The sequence below is a fragment of the Nicotiana tomentosiformis genome, chromosome 3, assembly GCF_000390325.3.
Source record: "Nicotiana tomentosiformis chromosome 3, ASM39032v3, whole genome shotgun sequence".
Taxonomy (NCBI): Eukaryota; Viridiplantae; Streptophyta; class Magnoliopsida; order Solanales; family Solanaceae; genus Nicotiana; species Nicotiana tomentosiformis.
Genome location: NC_090814.1, coordinates 7,264,994 through 7,283,774, shown reverse-complemented (window position 1 = coordinate 7,283,774; position 18,781 = coordinate 7,264,994). Strand labels below are relative to the sequence as shown.

General features: G+C 39.1%; 1 protein-coding gene across 1 annotated transcript; it reads left to right on the top strand.

The window, feature by feature from the left end:
* The first annotated feature begins 17,869 nt into the window (after window positions 1–17,869).
* Window positions 17,870–18,553, top strand: LOC104110095 (uncharacterized). Its single transcript, XM_009619517.2, has one exon. It carries the CDS (start codon window positions 17,870–17,872, stop codon window positions 18,551–18,553), a length of 684 nt encoding a protein of 227 aa, XP_009617812.2.
* The last annotated feature ends 228 nt before the right edge of the window (window positions 18,554–18,781 follow it).

Sequence of the window (18,781 nt, the reverse complement as noted above, 5' to 3'; positions counted from 1 at the left end):
AATGTATTTATACAAAACTATAATGTTTTTGAGTGTATTTGTACAGAATACAATATATTCGTATCATTGTATGTGACTAAAATAGCAAAGAAGAGAAGAAAGTTCGTCGGAGATGGTGCTTTCCGGCCTAGCAAAATATTGTATACATTGTATTAAAACTAAAATAGAGACGATAAAAAATCCGGCCCTCAAATCTTCTCCGGCGTAGCCATGACCAGATCTGTTCGCCTAAGAAGATGAGCCAATAGTGGATGATGACGTCGACGACGATTTCTGACGACGACCATGATGATGACACCGACGGTTCTGCCGATTTGATGGAGAAGAGAGAGGATTGAGAATCTTGTTGATATAGAGAGAAGGAAGAGAGAGAAAAAGAACATAATTGGTGTATTTTATGCCTCAATGGTAGATATAAATAAATACCTATTTTGCTATAAAATAGAAAAGGTAACTATAATTTATAATATTTTGAAATTATTTTGATTTATAATAAATATGATGTAATAGTTTGTTGTAGGAGGTAAAATTTTCAAAGAGAAACTTATGGAGTAGATATGTTATGTTGCAAGAAAATTCAAAGAGAGTGTGATCGTGCGGGCAAAGTCATCGAAACGGAATAGGTCCAATTTTGGTGATCCAACCTCAAATCCTATAGAAATTGTCAAACAGAAAATGGAAACGTGTAAGTAACCGAAAAAAAGAGAGAATTTTTTCAACTAGCCTGCATCGGTATGTCCCGATAGGTTAAAAAAATACTGAATTTCTGAAAGGATGAAGCGTGATGTTTTTAGATCTGTTCTAGTAGTAAATCACTAGCTGAACTGATCAGAGATTTAAAACAATTACTCAAATAGTGAAATACTATTTTTACCCTATGATATATAGTCGAGTTATATTGGAAGGGGTTACAGCATCAAATAATGAGGGAAATTTGGATTATAAGTCATCTGATTTATGTGTGATTTTTTGTAACTTCAAGTGCACCTAAGAATAACAAGGAGAAAATAAAGTGTGTATATATAGCTGATTTATCTTATTTTCTTAAAATTGGAACCACCTGAATTTATTAGTAGTTCTAGTTACATACTAATTAAATTATACCATGTTAAGAAAATTATTTCATTGTATATCGATGCATTATAATATGTCTTTTGGAAGTGAACAATAAATTTAAAATATGATTGTGATAAAAAAATGTATAACCCAGACTGTACGTAGCGTACTCATGACCTCGAGCATGTTATGACTGTGTTGTTGCATAGGAATCATGTTAGTATATGAGGTGGATGCTTTATCCTTTCCTCTATGTGATACAATTAAGATGAATAGCTCATCTTTGTGCAAAATATGACCTGAATCAGAGACGAAGCTAAAACTATTACATTTGATAGGTGAGGAAAATTCCTTCCCTGTAGTTTGTGAGCTTTCAAAATGCAGATAGTAATGTAAAGGCAATATATAATAACTATTCTATATCTATGATCAAAATTAAACTGATTCTTCTTTAGTTTAATTCTGAGGTTTGGCATGCATTCTTGATCCCTCTTCAGTGAGGTTTTAACTTGTCTTAGTAAAGAAATAGCCTCGGTGAAGAAAATCTCTTGTTTCGACTTTGCTCTAATAGTTACAAGCATTTCTGCTACATAATTGGAGTCTCTGTAACAATGTTTCACTTGGAATCTTCCTTGCTCAAAGTCTCTAATATGCATAATTTATCTCTATACATATACTTGTTGGTGACACGTGTCATTATTTAAACTACCCACATGGCGAGTCTATTTTTCACTAATACGGATAGTCCCTCTACTTTTCAAATAATATCAATCAATTTTTCGAAAAGTGGTGTGTTATTTATAGCGGGAATGTTTGCCACCTCTTCCCGAGATCGTAATGACGTGCTGTAGAAGTAAAAAGACATGCACCTCTTTCATTTAATGCTCGAGACACATGGCTTAGTTTTGACTGGTTCTGAGATTTGCAGCAGCTTTCTAGACACTTACGGCTCCATGACTTCGAAGTGACTGTCCCATGACCGCGATTTGTGATGACATAATTCTTTCCTATAAATACGAAATCACAAATCCTTAAACATTCTTCTATTCTCTTTTATCTTTGCCTTCTTAGAAATCCTTTCTACTTTCCCATTGTTTTGCTTTCAATCTCTTCCTCCACCTCTGTAATGACTTCCATATCCTCTGTCTGTTCCAACCCTGCTACTTCTCCTTGTCGTACCATCATAGTAGACGACCTCCCTAACATAGTGGCTCCAGCTACGTTTAGGAGAAGGGGAGGAAGGCTCTGTAGTCTTGGTTCTCTGGTGAATATCGGTGGCTCTTCCTCTGTTAAAGGAGGTTCTTTCAAATCCTCTACCTTCAAAACTTCATCTAAGGGAAAACCTAGAACAAAAGATACCATAAAGCCCTAGTAGAACCCTTAGTGTCTAAAATTATGCCACAAGAATTTTCTTTACATTTGACTGTGTTGAGTGGAACTAGAAGATTAGTTAAAAGGATGGCCGTAATGATCTGCAGGATCATTACCCTTCTCTTGTCAAATCAGGTCATCTTCCTCTTATTTGCAAAGAGTGCCGGTGGAGAGCTAATTTTTCAATCGAAGCTCCTCATAAAGGTGAATAAATAACTACTTACTGTGAATGTCATCCTTTCGTATATACTTATCCATTCATTATCGAGTTCCAACCTGCAATAGACACGGTGATCATGGAGTTTTTTCTAGAATTTGAATGTGTATCTTGGTTATATAGACCCGATAATTTAAAGCGTGCCTTTGATATTTGTCTGGTTTAGTTTCGACAGATTTTACTCTGTGCCATCTTATCCCTCTATACTCTCCGAAACTTGTTAGTGCCAGTGTATTCACTCTCACGGCATGAAGAAAATGAATTATCGTCAACCCCGAGAATGATCATGATAAAGGATGGTACAACAGGTTCGCAGCTATTCACACTCATGAATTGGTGGGACATGTGTAATGACACGATCGGTCGTTTTGAGTATTACAACCTCGTTCCCCCATTTACCGCTCAATTTATGATTTACGGTTATTATTTGACTTACCGGGATAATTGGTTCGGGTCTGGTGAGGTTTTGGAGTAATTTGGAACACCTAGTTCCAAGGTTTAGAACTTAAGTTGAAAAGGTTGACCGAAAGTTGACTTATGTATAACGACCCCAGAAAATTTTTGCTAAGGAAATTAAGGTTTTGTGGTACCGAGGTAGATCAATTAGTACAACTCGAACTTTTTGGGTTGAACAATGCATTGAGGAGTAAAGAAAAATTTTCGGCAGAAGAGGACGTTTCTGTGGCCCACTATGCGGTCGCAGAATCACTCTGCGGACCGCATAATGGCCGCGGAGTGAAGTAGATGTGAAACAAGATTTGAGAAAATCTGCGGTGCATTATGCGACCGCAGACCTATTCTGCGGTGCATTATGCGACCGCAGAACAGGTATGCGGGCCGCATAATCACCATAGACCAATCCAGGCGACCCTCGTTTTGGAGCTTCAATTCTTTCTAATTTTTGACCTGACCCAACTTCGATTTATAGCCATTGAAGCTCATTTTGGAGCAAAAATCTGACATTTTTAGAGAGAACGGAGAGTGTTCTAGAGAAAGGAAGAAGCTCAAGTGCTTTGTTCATCAAGATCTTGTTCAAGCTTTGAAATCCAACAACTAAATATCACAAGATCTTCACCCAAGAGGTAAGGTTCTAACCCCTAGTCTTCAATTTCGAGTTTGGGTAAAGATGGATGATTAAGAGTATGATTCTTGGGTATAAGAGTACTATTTATACGTATCAATAAGGTTTATGGAAAGATTGTTGAGTTCAAATGGGTAAAGATTGGGTTGAAAATGGTAGAAATCTTCAAAGACTTCAATTGAACATTTGAGAGTCGAGTTGATGTCGGAATTTGGTGAAATTTGTATGGTTGGACTCGTGGTTGGATGGGCATTCATATTTTGTAAATTTTTCCGGGTTCTGAGATATGGACACCACGAGCGATTTTTGAGTGCAATTTCGGATTTTGTCGGAAAATTTATATTTTCATACGGAATTAATTTCCTATAATTCGTATTGACTGAATCGAATTAATTATGGCTAGATACGAGGATTTTGGAGACCAATTCGCGAGGCAAGGGCATAGCAGAAGTAAGAAATTATGCGATTTGAGGTAAGTAACATTTCTAAACTTAGTTATGAGGGTATGAATCCCTAAATTACATGTTGTATGAATTATTTGAAGATGACGCACACGCTAGGTGATGGACGTGTGAGCGTGCATCATAGGAATTGTGACTTAATTGATTCAGTAGAGTTGCATAATTAAATAAGTGTCATTATCCGCACATCCTCCACATGTTAGAGAAATTGAGTTGAGACTCATGTTAAAGATCTATGCGCCGGTATATTTTGGGACCCACATGGGTCGTATTGTTGTTGAACTAATTATTTAAATTTATAATTTTGTACTCAGTCACATCTATCACTTGCATATCATATCTCAGTCTCCGTTATCATTCATTGATAATTCATATCATCATGTCGGGTTGATTCTTCATGTTATTGAGAGCCCGAGAGACTGGAGATTCTGAGTGATAGTTATGCTTATTTATTTATGCCTGGATCTGGCTATTATAGTGCTTGGGCTGAAGGAGCCCCTCCGGAGTCTGCACCCCACAGTGAGCGTAGTTTATATATATATATATATATATATATATATATAGCTGGGATGGATCTTCCCTGGGCACGGATCTTGCCATAGATATATATATTGAGGGATGGATCTTCCTTGGGCATGGATCTTTCCCGAAGAATTTATATTGAGGGATGGATTTTCCCTGGACATGTATCTTGTCCGAATCATTGATATTTGGGGATGGATCTTCCTCTGGGCTGGATTGGCCTTATACAATACTGAGTGACTGACTGTCAGTTGATGAATATACATATATATATTCGGGATGGATCTTCCCTGGGCTGGATTGGCCATATACAGTACTAAGTGATTGAGTATTTTAGATTGTGAGTACACGGAGTTTTCATTAAGGTGCATCACATACAATATGTACATTGGCATGTAGATATAGAGATGTCATATTCCTCGTATTGTTCAGAATTGATCTGTTTTATTTGTACTGAAAGCAACTGTTGAACTTGAAAGCATGCCTACATTTATGCATTGTTATTATTTATACTGAGTTGTACCTGCGGAGCTCGTCACTACTTTCAGCCCAGAGGTTAGTCTTGTTACTTATTGAGTTGGTTGTACTCATACTACACTCTGCACCTCATGTGTAGATCCAGGTACTTCCGGGTACGACGGTTGCCAGATTTGAGGATTTATCTGTTGGAGACTATCAAGGTAGCTGCTTGGCGTCCGCAGACCTTGACTCTCTTTCCTTTTAGTTATTATACTGTTCTATATTTTCATACAGCGTTCCTATCCGCCAGACTTTGTTATTATTTAGATGCTCATGTACTCAGTGACACCGGGTTTCGGGGAGTGATTATAACTGTATTGTGAGATTTCTTCCGCTAAATTTAAATATATTGTTTTCAAATTCAAGAGATATGGTGGTTTACTGAGATTGTCGGCTTGCCTAATATTGAGATAGGCGCCATCACGACATGTGAGATTATTGGGTCGAGACAAGTTGGTATCAGAGCCTAGGTTACATAGGTCTCACGAGTCATGAGCAGGTTTAGTAGAGTCTTGCATATCGGTACAAAGACGGTTGTACTTATCTTCGAGAGGCTGCCGAACCCTTAGGAAAATTTCACTTTCTTGTATTCTATCGTGCGAACATGTTGATTCCGGAAAACTAAAATTCTGTTATTTTATTCTCTCACAGATTGTGAGAACACGTACTACCGGATCGGATGGTCAGCCACCAGTGCTATCAGTTAGGGCGGTGAGTGGCCGGGGTCGTGGTAGAGGCCGGGGCTGAGGTAGAGGTCAAGGTGTCGCTCGTACAGCAGTTGAAGTAGCACCTGTAGCACCAGCAGTTGCTCCAACTCAGGAGCAGATTCCAAATGTAGTTGAGCCAGCGGGACCCGCTCAGGCACCAGCTGTGCCCATTGAGATTTCAAGCCTACAGGAGGCTTTGGCTCAGATATTGACTGTTTGCACTGGCCTTGCTCAGGTGGTTTCGCCTCAGGCCGCACCAACCACTTCTCAGGACGGGGAGGTACTCATATCCCTATTGCTTGTACTCCAGATCAGGTAGTACAGGGACTTCAGATACCGGGGGCACTACTAGCCCAGTCGGCTGCAGCTGTTCAGGCCCCGGTAGTCCCCGTTATGGCAGATGATGAGCAGAGGAGACTTGATAGATTTGGGAGGCTTAGACCTCCATCATTTAGTGGTGCCGAGTCAGAGGATGCTCAGGGTTTTCTGGATAAGTGCCAGCAGATGCTTCGGACAACGGGTATTATGGAGACCAGTGGGGTCTCATTCACTACTTTTAAGTTTTTTGGGGTTGCTTTCAGATGGTGGGAGGCCTATGAGAGGTGCATGACGATTGGTGCAGTACCACTAACATAGAAGGAATTCTCCGTTCTCTTTTTGGAAAAGTTTGTGCCGCAGTCTCGCAGGGAGGAGCTGCACAGACAGTTTGAGCAGTTATGTCAGGATGGCATGTCTGTGACGCAGTACCAGATGAGATTTTCTGAGTTGGATCGTCACGCAGTTTGGTTGGTTCCAACTGATAGGGAGAGGATTAGGAGGTTCATTGATGGCCTCACATATCAGCTGCGGTTTCTTATGACTAGAGAGAGGGTATCTGGTGCCACTTTTGATGAGGTGGTTGACATTGCTCAACAAATAGAGGTGGTCCGTAGCCAGGAGCATGGTGAGAGGGAGGCCAAGGGGCCTCGAGGTTTGGGAGGTTCTGGTGGGGTACCTTCTGGAGGGCAGTCCTACCACAATAGGGGTCGTCCTTACAAACGCGCTCAAACGGGTCGTCCAGTTCACCGTGGTGCATTATCCAACCACGGTTCATACAGTTCTCATCAGGGTCAGTCATCTCTCAGTGCACTTCCAGCCTAGAGTACGCCATGTGCTCCTTCAGTTCAGGGATCATCTATGCCAGGTACTTCTGGTACTTATTCTGGTTCTCAAGGTCCGCCTCAGAACTTACCAGCCTTTTAAGAGAGGGGTTGCTTTGAGTTGTGGAGACTTGGGCCACATAAAGAGATATTGTCCCCACCTTACGCGAGGTCCAGTCCAGCAAAGGAGTCATGTTATGACTTTTGCACCAGTTTCTCCACCACCTGCCCAGCCAGCTCAGGGTAGGGCTCAGTCAGCTAGAGGCCACCCAAGAGGGGGAGGTCGATCAGGTGGCAGTTAGGCCCGATTCTATTCTTTTCCTGCCAGACCAAATGTTGTTGCTTTAGATGCAGTGATCACATGTATTGTCTCAGTGTGCAACATGGAGGCATCTATATTATTTGACCCTGGTTCTACTTATTCGTGTGTATCATCGTACTTTACTCATTATCTAGATATGCCCCGTGAGTCCTTAGTTTCACCTGTATGTGTATCTACGCTGATGGGCGATAATATTATGGTGGACCGTGTGTATCGGTCATGTGTGGTAACTATTGGGGGATTGGAGACTAGAGTTGATCTCTTATTGCTTAGTATGGTTGATTTTAATGTAATCCTGGGTATGGATTGGTTGTCCCCATGTCATGCTATTCTGGACTATCACGCAAAAATCGTGACGTTGCCAATGCCGGGGTTGCCAAAGGTTAAATGGAGAGGTTCTCTAGATTATGTTCCTAGCAGGGTAATTTCTTATTTGAAGGCCCAACATATGGTTAGGAAGGGATGTTTGTCATATTTAGCCTTTGTGAGAGATGTTGATGTAGGTACTCCTCCTATTGATTTAGTACCGGTAGTGCGAGACTTTTCGGATGTATTTCCTGCAGACCTGTCGGGTATGCCACCCGACACGGATATTGATTTCAGTATTGACTTGGTGTCGGACACACATCCCATTTTTATCCCTCCGTATCGTATGACACCAGCTGAATTGAAAGAGTTGAAAGAGCAACTACAAGAACTCCTTGATAACGGGTTTATTAGGACTAGTATGTCACCTTGGGGTGCACCAGTTTTGTTTGTGAAAAAGAGAGATGGTATTATGTGGCTGTGCGCTGATTACAGACAACTGAACAAAGTTACAATCAAGAATAAATATCCTTTGCCACGTATCGATGATTTATTTGACCAGCTTCAGGGAGCGAGGGTGTTCTCCAAAATTGATTTGAGATCTAGGTATCACCAGTTAAAACTTTGGGATTCAGATATTCTAAAGACGGTATTCAGGACCCGTTATGATCATTATGAATTTCTCGTGATGTCTTTTGGGATGACCAATGCCCTAACAACATTTATGCACTTGATGAATAGTGTATTCGAGTCGTATCTTGACTCATTTGTCATGGTATTTATTGATGATATCTTGGTGTACTCACATAGCCAGGATGAGCATGCACATCACTTGGGTATTGTATTATAAAGGCTGAGAGAGGAGAAACTGTATGCCAAATTCTTTAAGTGTGAATTATGGCTTAGTTCGGTGGCATTCTTGGGTCACATAGTGTCCAGTGAAGGGATTAAGGTGGATCCGAAGAAAATAGAGGCAGTTTAGAGTTGGCCCAGGCCATCCTAAGTTACTGAGATTCGTAGTTTTCTCGGCTTGGTCGATTATTATCGTCGCTTCGTAGAGGATTTCTCGTCTATTGCATCGCCTATGACTAAATTGACCCAAAAAGGTGCTTTGTTTAGGTGGTCGTATGAGTATGAAGAGAACTTTCAGAAGCTCAAGACGGCTTTGACTACAGCCCGAGTATTGGTGTTGCCTACAGGTTCAGAGTCTTATACTGTGTATTGTGACGTGTCGCGTATTTGTCTTGGCACAGTGCTGATGCAAGACGGTAGGGTGATTGCCTATGCGTCCAGACAGTTAAAGGTACATGAGAAGAATTATCTTGTCCACAACCTTGAGTTAGCAGCTATTGTTCATGCCTTGAAGATTTGGCGGCATTATTTGTACGATGTCCATTGTGAGGTTTATACCGATCACCGGAGTCTACAACATCTATTTAAATAGATGGATCTTAATTTACGGCAGCGGAGGTGGTTGGAGTTGCTTAAGGATTATGATATCACCATTCTCTGTCATCTCGAAAAGGCCAATGTGGTGGCCGATGCCTTGAGTTGTAAGGCGGAGAGTTTGGGCAACTTAGCATACTTACCGGTAGCAAAGAGGCCTTTAGCCTTGGATGTTCAGGCCTTGGCCAAACAGTTTGTCATATTAGATGTTTTCGAGTCGAGTCGAGTTTTGGCTTGTGTGGTTTCTCTGTCTTCTTTTTATGATCGTATTAGAGAACGTCAATATGATGACCCTCATCTGGACAAAGTTGAGCCCTCGGTATATAGGGCCTTTTGAGATGCTTAATAAAATTGGAGAGGTGGCTTATGAACTTGCTTTGCCACCTAGTCTATCAGGTGTTCATCCAGTATTCTATGTATCCATGCTCCGGAAGTATGTCGGGGATCCGTCTCATGTTTTAGAGCCGGTGGCCATTTTAGACCGGCAAGTTCAAAAGTTGAGATCAAAGAACATAGCTTCAGTGAAAGTGCAGTGGAGATGCCAGCCAGTCGGAGAAGTTACTTGGGAGACTGAGCAGGAGATACAGAGCAAATATCCACCCCTATTTATGACTCCAGGTATAATTCTAAACCCGTTCGAGGATGAACGTTTGTTTAAGAGGGGGAGAATGTAACGACCCGCACGGTCGTTTTGAGTATTACAACCTCGTTCCCTCATTTATTGCTCAATTTATGATTTGCGGTTGTTATTTGACTTTGCGGGGTAATTGGTTAGGGTCCGGTGAGGTTTTGGAGTGATTTGGAACACTTAGTTCTAAGGTTTAGAACTTAAGTTGAAAAGATTGACCGAATGTTGACTTATGTGTAATGACCCCGGAGAATTTTTGCTAAGAAAATTAAAGAAAGTAAAAACCCTTGGTAAGTTTCTTTTTCTCATGCGTATTTACCTGCCTTTGAAAGTATAGTTTGAAAGACTCCAACTTGAAAAGGAAGAGTCAGATAGAGAGAAAGAAGCTCTTTAGCAAACAAATCAAAATGATGACCTCAGAATTGGTAGTAACGAAGGCTGAGGTGAAACAGGCAGACAAGAAAATAAATAAAATTGAGGTAAATTTTACTGCGCAACACTCCAAAGCTACATAAGAGGTTCGAAGTTTAAAATAGGTTCTTGACCAAAAAGAGATGTATGCAGATGAACTAGTTCAAGAGTTCACAAAAGCCAAAGAAGACCTCCGTGTATTTTCTGAGATTAGGTTTCTCGAGTTTTCTCTTGAGCCTTTAAAGACTTCATACAAAGCTGCCGAGGCTGAAAAGAAAAACTTACATGCAAAAGTTGTACAATGGGCTAAAAAAACGAAGCCCTTGAAAATAAATTAGACATGAATGTAAGTTGGACCTGCCTGCAGTCGTTTTGATATACTGAATGAGACTCGTGGTGAAGGTTTTGATCTCAATGTTGAATTAAAAAGTTGAGGAGTCTATTGAAGCATCTAACAGGTTGTACGAGCTTTTCTACTCCCGAAGAGGAACTTTCAGTTTTTTTTTTTAAATCAAATTGTTACTATATCAATAATTAAAAATAAAATTACAAAAACATTGTCATGCGTCCTCACGTGATGGAATTGTAGAGTACATAATACCTATTACCATATTTGAGCAAAGATTCTCAAATTTGGCATTATAATTTGATCTAGTATTTAACTTTCACCTAGTATAATCAAACATGAAAGTTATAAAAACTAGCCCTTTGAAAGTTTTAAACTTATAACAGAAAATTCTCCAAAATGAGATCGTGATCTTCATGAACCATGACATTAGAATTGCACAGATAGTGTGGCTGATAAGTGTATAAGATTTCCTGATCAATTGCATTGTCCAGTTCACTTCTTGTGTGTCATACTCCATGTCTTTTATCCTATCATGTATATTTGAAGAAACTAGGAGTCTTCCTTGTCTAGCTGATGATCTGCGCATGCTTTTTTCCTTCCTCTTTGTGTGTAGCGTCTGTGAGGGAGTGGTTGAGCGCTTCACACTAACCAGTTTTTGCACAAACTCCATTTTTATTGCTTTTGTTCCCATGATTCCATGAAGTGAAAGCCCTTGATGTTGTGATTCTGTATGTACCACTGCTCCATCCCAGTTCTAACAATTCTGTTGTAGCTCTTCCTTGTGGATATCTTTGTCCTTGTGATATCTAACATTCCCTCACGCATGAGACTCCACTGTCCAGGAATGGACAACCTTAGTCTCAAACTTGTGAGCGACCTCCCAGTAAAATTTGTTATCATCTTTATTTGTATCTTATCTTGATCTATTATATTAATGAAATACATTGAAGATTGAAGTCACAGTGCATCCATAAGATACTTATCTGCAGCCAAAAAACAGTGCATAAAATGGTCGCACATAAAAAACCACTGTGCATTATTTTCAGTAGTTGTGTGTCTTTTCCCATAGTTGCTGCTTCCATTCTAGCTGACAACTGCTTTACAAAGTGATGAAACCACACTATGAATACCATATAAAAGATAGTGTATGTGTACAGTATCTATTCCTGCAAAAAAGAACACATTGTTAGATAAAAACTGTACCATCTTATTCTCCTCCCTTAGGAATCGAATAACATGGCCATTGATTCCTCCTTGTATATTTATTCTCCTACTAGTATAACCCCTCATTATGGCCTTAAACTCCTCCACATGTGTATATACTCCCCAAGGTGCAACTCCTTCAGTTGTAATAAACTGTTCGCGCATACACCAAAACTGGGCATTTTCAGTAACATCCATGTGTTTGTTACTACATTTGTTCATCCTCTTTTGATCATTCTTCTTGATAGTCCACAACCAAAACCATACACACCTTCTTCTTGATAGAGTGGTGATGTCCTCCACATTGAGTAATCATAGCACTCTCCACTGTACAGTAGATGTATGTTGTAGGTCGTCGTATCATCAGTGCATAACTCACTGTCATTACCTAATTGTATTTGAGTTGTGATGCTATTTTTCCTTAGCTTATTCCATTTTGTTGTTGCATCCAATAGCATTTCATCTAGTGTAACAACATCATTAGTGTATTGCTCGAAATTCAAAGCAACAAGACTGCAGAAACAGTTCAGTTTCTTGTTGGCTAATCCCAATAGTCTATTGATACCATCACCCCAAAAACAGGAAGGTGAGGTTCATCTATATACACCCTCCTTCCTGAGAACGTATGAGCAAATTAGCTAACAAAGAAATTAGATTTTTCATACTTTGTCCTTATACTAGGAAACTGCCATTTATCTAGGAGGAAAGGTCCTTTTGCACCGTTGGGTATTTGTTGGAATGAATGAAACAATCTCCTGTGATTTGTGGTGGTAACCAATTTAGCAAGATAATCCGCTACCTGATTAAAGCAGATTATGATCCTTCCTCTACTTTCAGGGGGTAAAGCAGATGAAAGCAAAGAAAATGAGGACATAGAATTGTTTCCTTCATCCCCGGGCCCCCATTATGATCCTTCCTAGACTGTTGATCTTCCTACAACTAATAATCCTTCTCCAGCTACCTCTTCTTCAAAATAAGTTGTCTCCCCTAATCATTGAACTTAACTTTTATTTTTGCCAAGTTTTATTTGTTTTTAGACAGTTCTTGCAAGTTTTTTGCTTTCGTTATGTAATTTTTATCCTTTGCTCGTTTAAATTATTCGAGTCTTTGATTGCATGACTTTTATACTTTGTCTAAGTAAATGCATTTTTAAAGCCATTACTAAACATGGTTTTAACAATAAAAGAGAGTCTTTTTACCTATCCAATATTAACGAAGATGACGTATCATCTTCATGTTTATGTAAAATATGCAAGTACATTGAAACTTGAGATGACATTTTTGCAAAATTTTGAAGTAATTATTCATTCATATGAATAGTACAATTGTTTTGTGATTGCAACATAAAGACTTTTGATGTAAATACAATATTTCTATTGATTGTATTACGCTTGTAAATTTTTTGAAAATCTTTGTTCCGTAACTGTTTCTACACTTTACAAAATATCCATAAAGATTATTAGCTTTTGTCCCGAGATTTAACTTCGTAACTTGAATTATGTCGAGCCAATATCTTCGTAAGCCGTATAGTCCCCTCGGTGTTTGATTTGGAAGCATGAGAACTTAAACATTGTTCTTTATGCAACTTTGATGGCTTTTTCCCTTGGTTCTTTTCTTGAAAAGGAAATATGCACGAGACTTGGGGGTTTTCTTCGATGAAGAATGTGCTTGACCCTTCCCTTCATACTTCTTGTAATCTTGACCGATAATAATTAGTAATTCCGCATGTCAATTCGAATTTATTATCATTCTTTGGTCCGAGTTAGCTTTGTGCGTATTATCTAAAAGTGTTAGTAAAATTATATGAACAAATAAATAATTTGACAAGAGATATCTGATCGTACGTGTTTTCTCAAAAGTGATACTTCTTTAAATGTGCTACATTCCAGTTTGATGGTAGCACTTTTCCTTCCATTATTTCCAGCTCATATGTCCCTTTTTCAGCAATGCTTCGAATTCGATACAGTACTTCCCAGCTTGGTCCCAATTTACCAGCATTAACATCTTGTGTTGATTGGAATACCTTTCAAAGGACTACGTCCCAGTTTTGAAGTGTCATAAATTCTCCCTTCAATTTTAGTACCTTTTTATTCCTTGCTTTTGAGTCGCCATTCGAATCAAAATTAATTACATTCATTCTTTTACCATGTCTAAATTTACTCCTAATGCCTCGTCATTCGATAACTCTGTTGTATGAGCAAATCACAAGCTTGACTCTTCTATCTCAACGGGGGTCAAAGCTTTGGTACCATAAATAAATAAGAGAGGAGTTTCTCCCGCACTTATTTTTGACGTAGTGCGATAAGCCCATAACACATCCGGTAACATTTTTGGCCACTTTCCTTTCACAACTTCCAAATATTTCTTTAAATTATTGATAATCACCTTGTTAGTTGACTCCGCTTTTCCATTGGCCCCAGGGTGATACGGTGATAAATTTATTCTCTTGATTTTCCAATTTTCAAGAAATTCAGTTATGCTTGATCCTATGAACCGAGGACCATTGTCACATGCGATTTTCTTCCGTACTCCAAGTTGGAAAATTATATTTTTTCAAATAAAATCTATTACTACTTCTTTTTCTCTAACTTATTTGAAAACTCTTGCTTCCATCCATTTAGTAAAATAGTAAGTCAAAACCAATTAAAATTGTACATTTCCCGGTACTCGTGGTAGTGAACAAATAATATCAATTCCCCACTTCATAAATAGTCACATAGCAAACACAAAATATAGGGGTATGACACTTGTCGCACTTTTTTACAAAGTTTTCTACTTTCTTTTTCCATTCAAAACCAATAATATCCGGCTCTTATCAATGTTCTCATCTGAACCGAGGGTCTTTCGAAAACCGCCCCTCTACCGTCATAAGGTAGAGGTAGAGTATGCATACAATTTACCCTCCCCAAATCTCAAGTTTTTTGTTGTTGTTGTTGTTGTTGTTATTATCAATGTTATCACAGATGATTTTCCACCTATTATTTGTACAATGCACTTTATGTATTTCTCTCATAAAATACTCAGTTTGTCCGGGTCCAAAGCATCTAGGTAAGTAATACGAGGCAGCTTGTGTTCGTAACCACTGTGATTATTTAGTTTCCTCGGGTAATATCCTGTTCTGCAAATAATTTACGAATTCATTTCGCTAATCCCAAATAAAGTTAGTAGAATTTACCTCATTTTTTACTCGATCGAATGATGAGTGAAATATATGCACAATTATTGTACTTTCAAAATTTGTAATATCCGATACTGATCCAAGATTGGCTAACGTACCCACTTCTGCATTTTCTTCTCTTGAAATTTGAGTATCTTTTAATTCTCGAAAGTGAATTAATGGTTCTTTTGTTTTTTTCAAGTATTGTTTCATCTCTGTCTCTCGTGTTGCATAATTCTCCTGCATTTGATTTACCACAAACTTAGAATCACTCTTGATCTCGATTTTCTCGATACTCAGTTCTTTGGGATGTTCCAAACTTGCAATACATCCTCAAACTCGGCTTCGTTGTTAGTTACATGATAACATTTAATTTCTTGTCTAACAACTTCTCCTGAAGGTGAAATTAATATTATACTTAATTCAGCTCCATTATACTAGTGGATCCATCTGTGAATAAGGGCTAAGTCCCCATATTAGACCTCGGAGTAATATGCACTTCCTTTTACGCCTCGATAATGTATGATGTGTGGCTATAATTCCATAGTTTCGTACATTATTTGCCTTGCATTTTACATACTTTAATGATAAATTATACTTTATTTACGCGTAATGGGATCTATTTTATGTGTAGATGAATTGAAGATGAAAGTAGAGCAAAAGGGATACTTAAACGTTGAAAGTGTGCTCGAGAATAGTGAAAAGGAGAAACCTGGCGAGGCCAGGCAAAGGTCAGCTTAACCAGGCGTTAGACCTGGCGAGGCCAGCTTAACCGAGCATTAGGCTGGTGCTGCAAGGCAAAGGCCAGCTTAACCAGGCGTTAGCCTGGTGACGCCAGGCCTAGGGCGAGGTCCAGTCTGAGTTTTGAAGATTTATTTCGTCTCCTGGTTTGACTGGGACTTGACCTACACGTTTAGGTCTTTTCCTACACATATAAATAGACCTAAAATGCCACTTGGAGGAGGTTTTGGCGACCAGAGACAAGAGCATTACGTGGACAACTTTTGGAGGAGAAAATCATAGAGTTCTTCATCCCTTTATCTTTTCTTTATAATTTATTTATGCAAAATACTTGAAAAGTTATTACTACGAACTTGAGTGGCTAAGCACTCTAGTTTCTAGGGTTGTGGTTGACATGATTATTAACGTTTATTAATTATATCTTCGTTAATTCGGATTATCATCTTCGTTAATTCGGATTATCATCTTGTGGTTGTTTCTTTAATTCTAGTTTTAATTTGTGAATTGTTGTAGCTACCAATTCACCCTACTATCTATGCTATGCTTGGAAAAGCCGTGTTTAGATTAGAGTAGAATTAGAGAGAGCTTGTTTCTGAACCCGTGGCTCGGGGGAAGATTTAGCGGTTAGGATAAGAATATACCTAACAGTCTTGCTTAATTAAATACCGTATTATATTCGTTCATGATAGACTCAATACCATAGGAATATATGATTGATATATTGTGGGCAGGCGAGTAGTATTGTGGGAATATGCTATTCATATAAACGATCCGGTTAATTAGTAACCATAGATAATCTGGATTAACGAGTGTGATTACTGAACTTAATAGGATTGATAAACCAACTGCAACCCTGGAATTTTTATCTCATCTGAAGTAAAATCTCGTCATACAAATTATCATTCTTGATAATTTAGTTGTTGTTTGTTTAATTTCCCCATTAGTAGATTAATAGAAAAATATCACTCTTAAATTTCTTGGACAATTAATTAATTTTAGTTTGCTTAGTTAACGATCAATCCAAGTCTTTGTGGGTTCGACGTCCGACTTTCGAGTCACTTTATTACTTGACGACCACGTATACTTGCGCGTGTACTTGGGGAACCAACAAGTTTTTGGCGTCGTTGCCGGGGACTTAGTTATTGATTATTTAGTTAAGTTAAGCTTTTATTCGTTATTTGTTAAAGTTTTAATTTTTAGTTTGCTTTATTTGTGATAACGCAGGCTCTTCTCTTGAATGCGGAGGAGTAGAAGCGCAAACAATCTCCTTCCTCTTGATCCTGAAATCGAACGAACACTTCATAAAGTGAGGAGGGAAGTAGAAGCTAGAACTATAATTGAAAGAGAGTTGGACATCGTAGTTCAACCACAGCCAGCAGAGATGGCAGGTAATGAAGAGCGTCCGGTGATAGAAGCTACAAGGCCCAATCTGGCTCTTATGACTCAGGCAATTATGAAGCCTGATATCAGGGGTCACTTTGAACTCAAACAGTACATGGTACAGTTGATTCAGTCCACAGGGCAATATGTGGGTCTATCTCATGAAGACCCACAAAGATACATTCAGAATTTCCTGAAAATTACAGACACTTACAATTATCCGAACATTTCCAAGGACTATGTCAGGCTGATACTGTTTCCCTTTTCACTGCTAGGGGAAGCTAAGGAATGGTTACAAAAAGTGCCCGCGAACTCAATCCACAATTGGGATGATCTAGCAAGGAAATTCTTAATCAAGTTTTTTCCCACAAAGAAGACAAAGTCACTGAGGAGCCAGATTCTTGGGTTTCAACAATGAGATGGTGAGACTCTTCGACAAGCTTGAAAAAGAAACAAGAAGTTACTCTGAGACTGCCCACACCATTGTCAGACAGATGTGGTATTTGGTCACACTTTCGTTAATGTGTTGGACGAAGCATCAAAGATGAATCTTGACTCAGCATGTGAGGGTAGTTGCATGGCAAGACCGTATAGCGAGATCCCGATCCTGCTAAATAATTTCACTGCTAATGATAATAATTGGCAAGGAGATGGGGAACCACGAAGAGCACTTAAACAAAAGGCAACAGGTTTGATCGGGCTTGATGACTTCTCAGCAGATGAATAAAATGACAACGCACCAAGCACAACAGATGCAATATGTGCAACAGCTGTCTACTTGCTGTGAGTTATGTGGTGAAGGTCCATGAATCCTGAATCCATCTACTATGTGGGGCAATAAGCTAGAGGGCTGATGAATCAAAATGCTCAATATGGTAACACATACAATCCGAACTGGAGGAATAATCCTAACTTCTCTTGGGGTGGAAATCAGAATATCAGGCCTCACGAGAATTACAATAGTCCACCTCAACCCCCAAAGCAAGCAGAGAAGAGTTTAACTGACATAATGAAAAAGCTCTTGATAGACAATCAGCAATTGCGCACAGAATTCAAAAATCTAGAGAGGCAGTTTGGGCAAATGGCTAACAATCAGAATACTAGACCTGCTGGAGCTCTTCCAAGTGATACAGAGAGAAATCCTCAAGTAAATGCAGTGACGTTGAGAAATGGGAGAGAGTTAGTAGAAGTGCCTAAGAAGAAAAATGAGCAATTTGGGCTCGAAGAAGAAAGAGTGTCAAAACCTATAGAGGTAGATGAGAGAAACAAAACAGAGCCTGAGCAAAAATCAGAGAGGACGCCACTCCCTTTTCCTCAAATACTGAGAAAGAAGAATGATGACCACATATTTCACAAATTCCTAGATATGTTGAAGCAGATACATTTGAACATCCCTTTGGTGGACATGCTCCGTGAGGTCCCAAAATATGCAAAATATATTAAGGACATAGTGGCAAATAAAAGGAGGTTAACTGAGTTTGAGACCGTAGCACTTACTGAGGAGTGCACTTCCAGGATTCAACATAAGCTTCCATAAAAGCTTAAGGATCCGGGTAGTTTTACCATCCCTGTGAGGATTGGTGAATTTGATGTGGGTAGAGCCTCGTGTGATTTGGGTGCAAGTATCAATCTGATGTTGTTGTCAGTGTTCAAACAATCAGGGTTAGGAGCTCTGAGATATACCACGGTGAGGCTACAGTTAGCTGATAGATCTTATGTTTATCCTGAGGGGGTAATTGAGGACGTCTTACTGCAGATTGGGAAG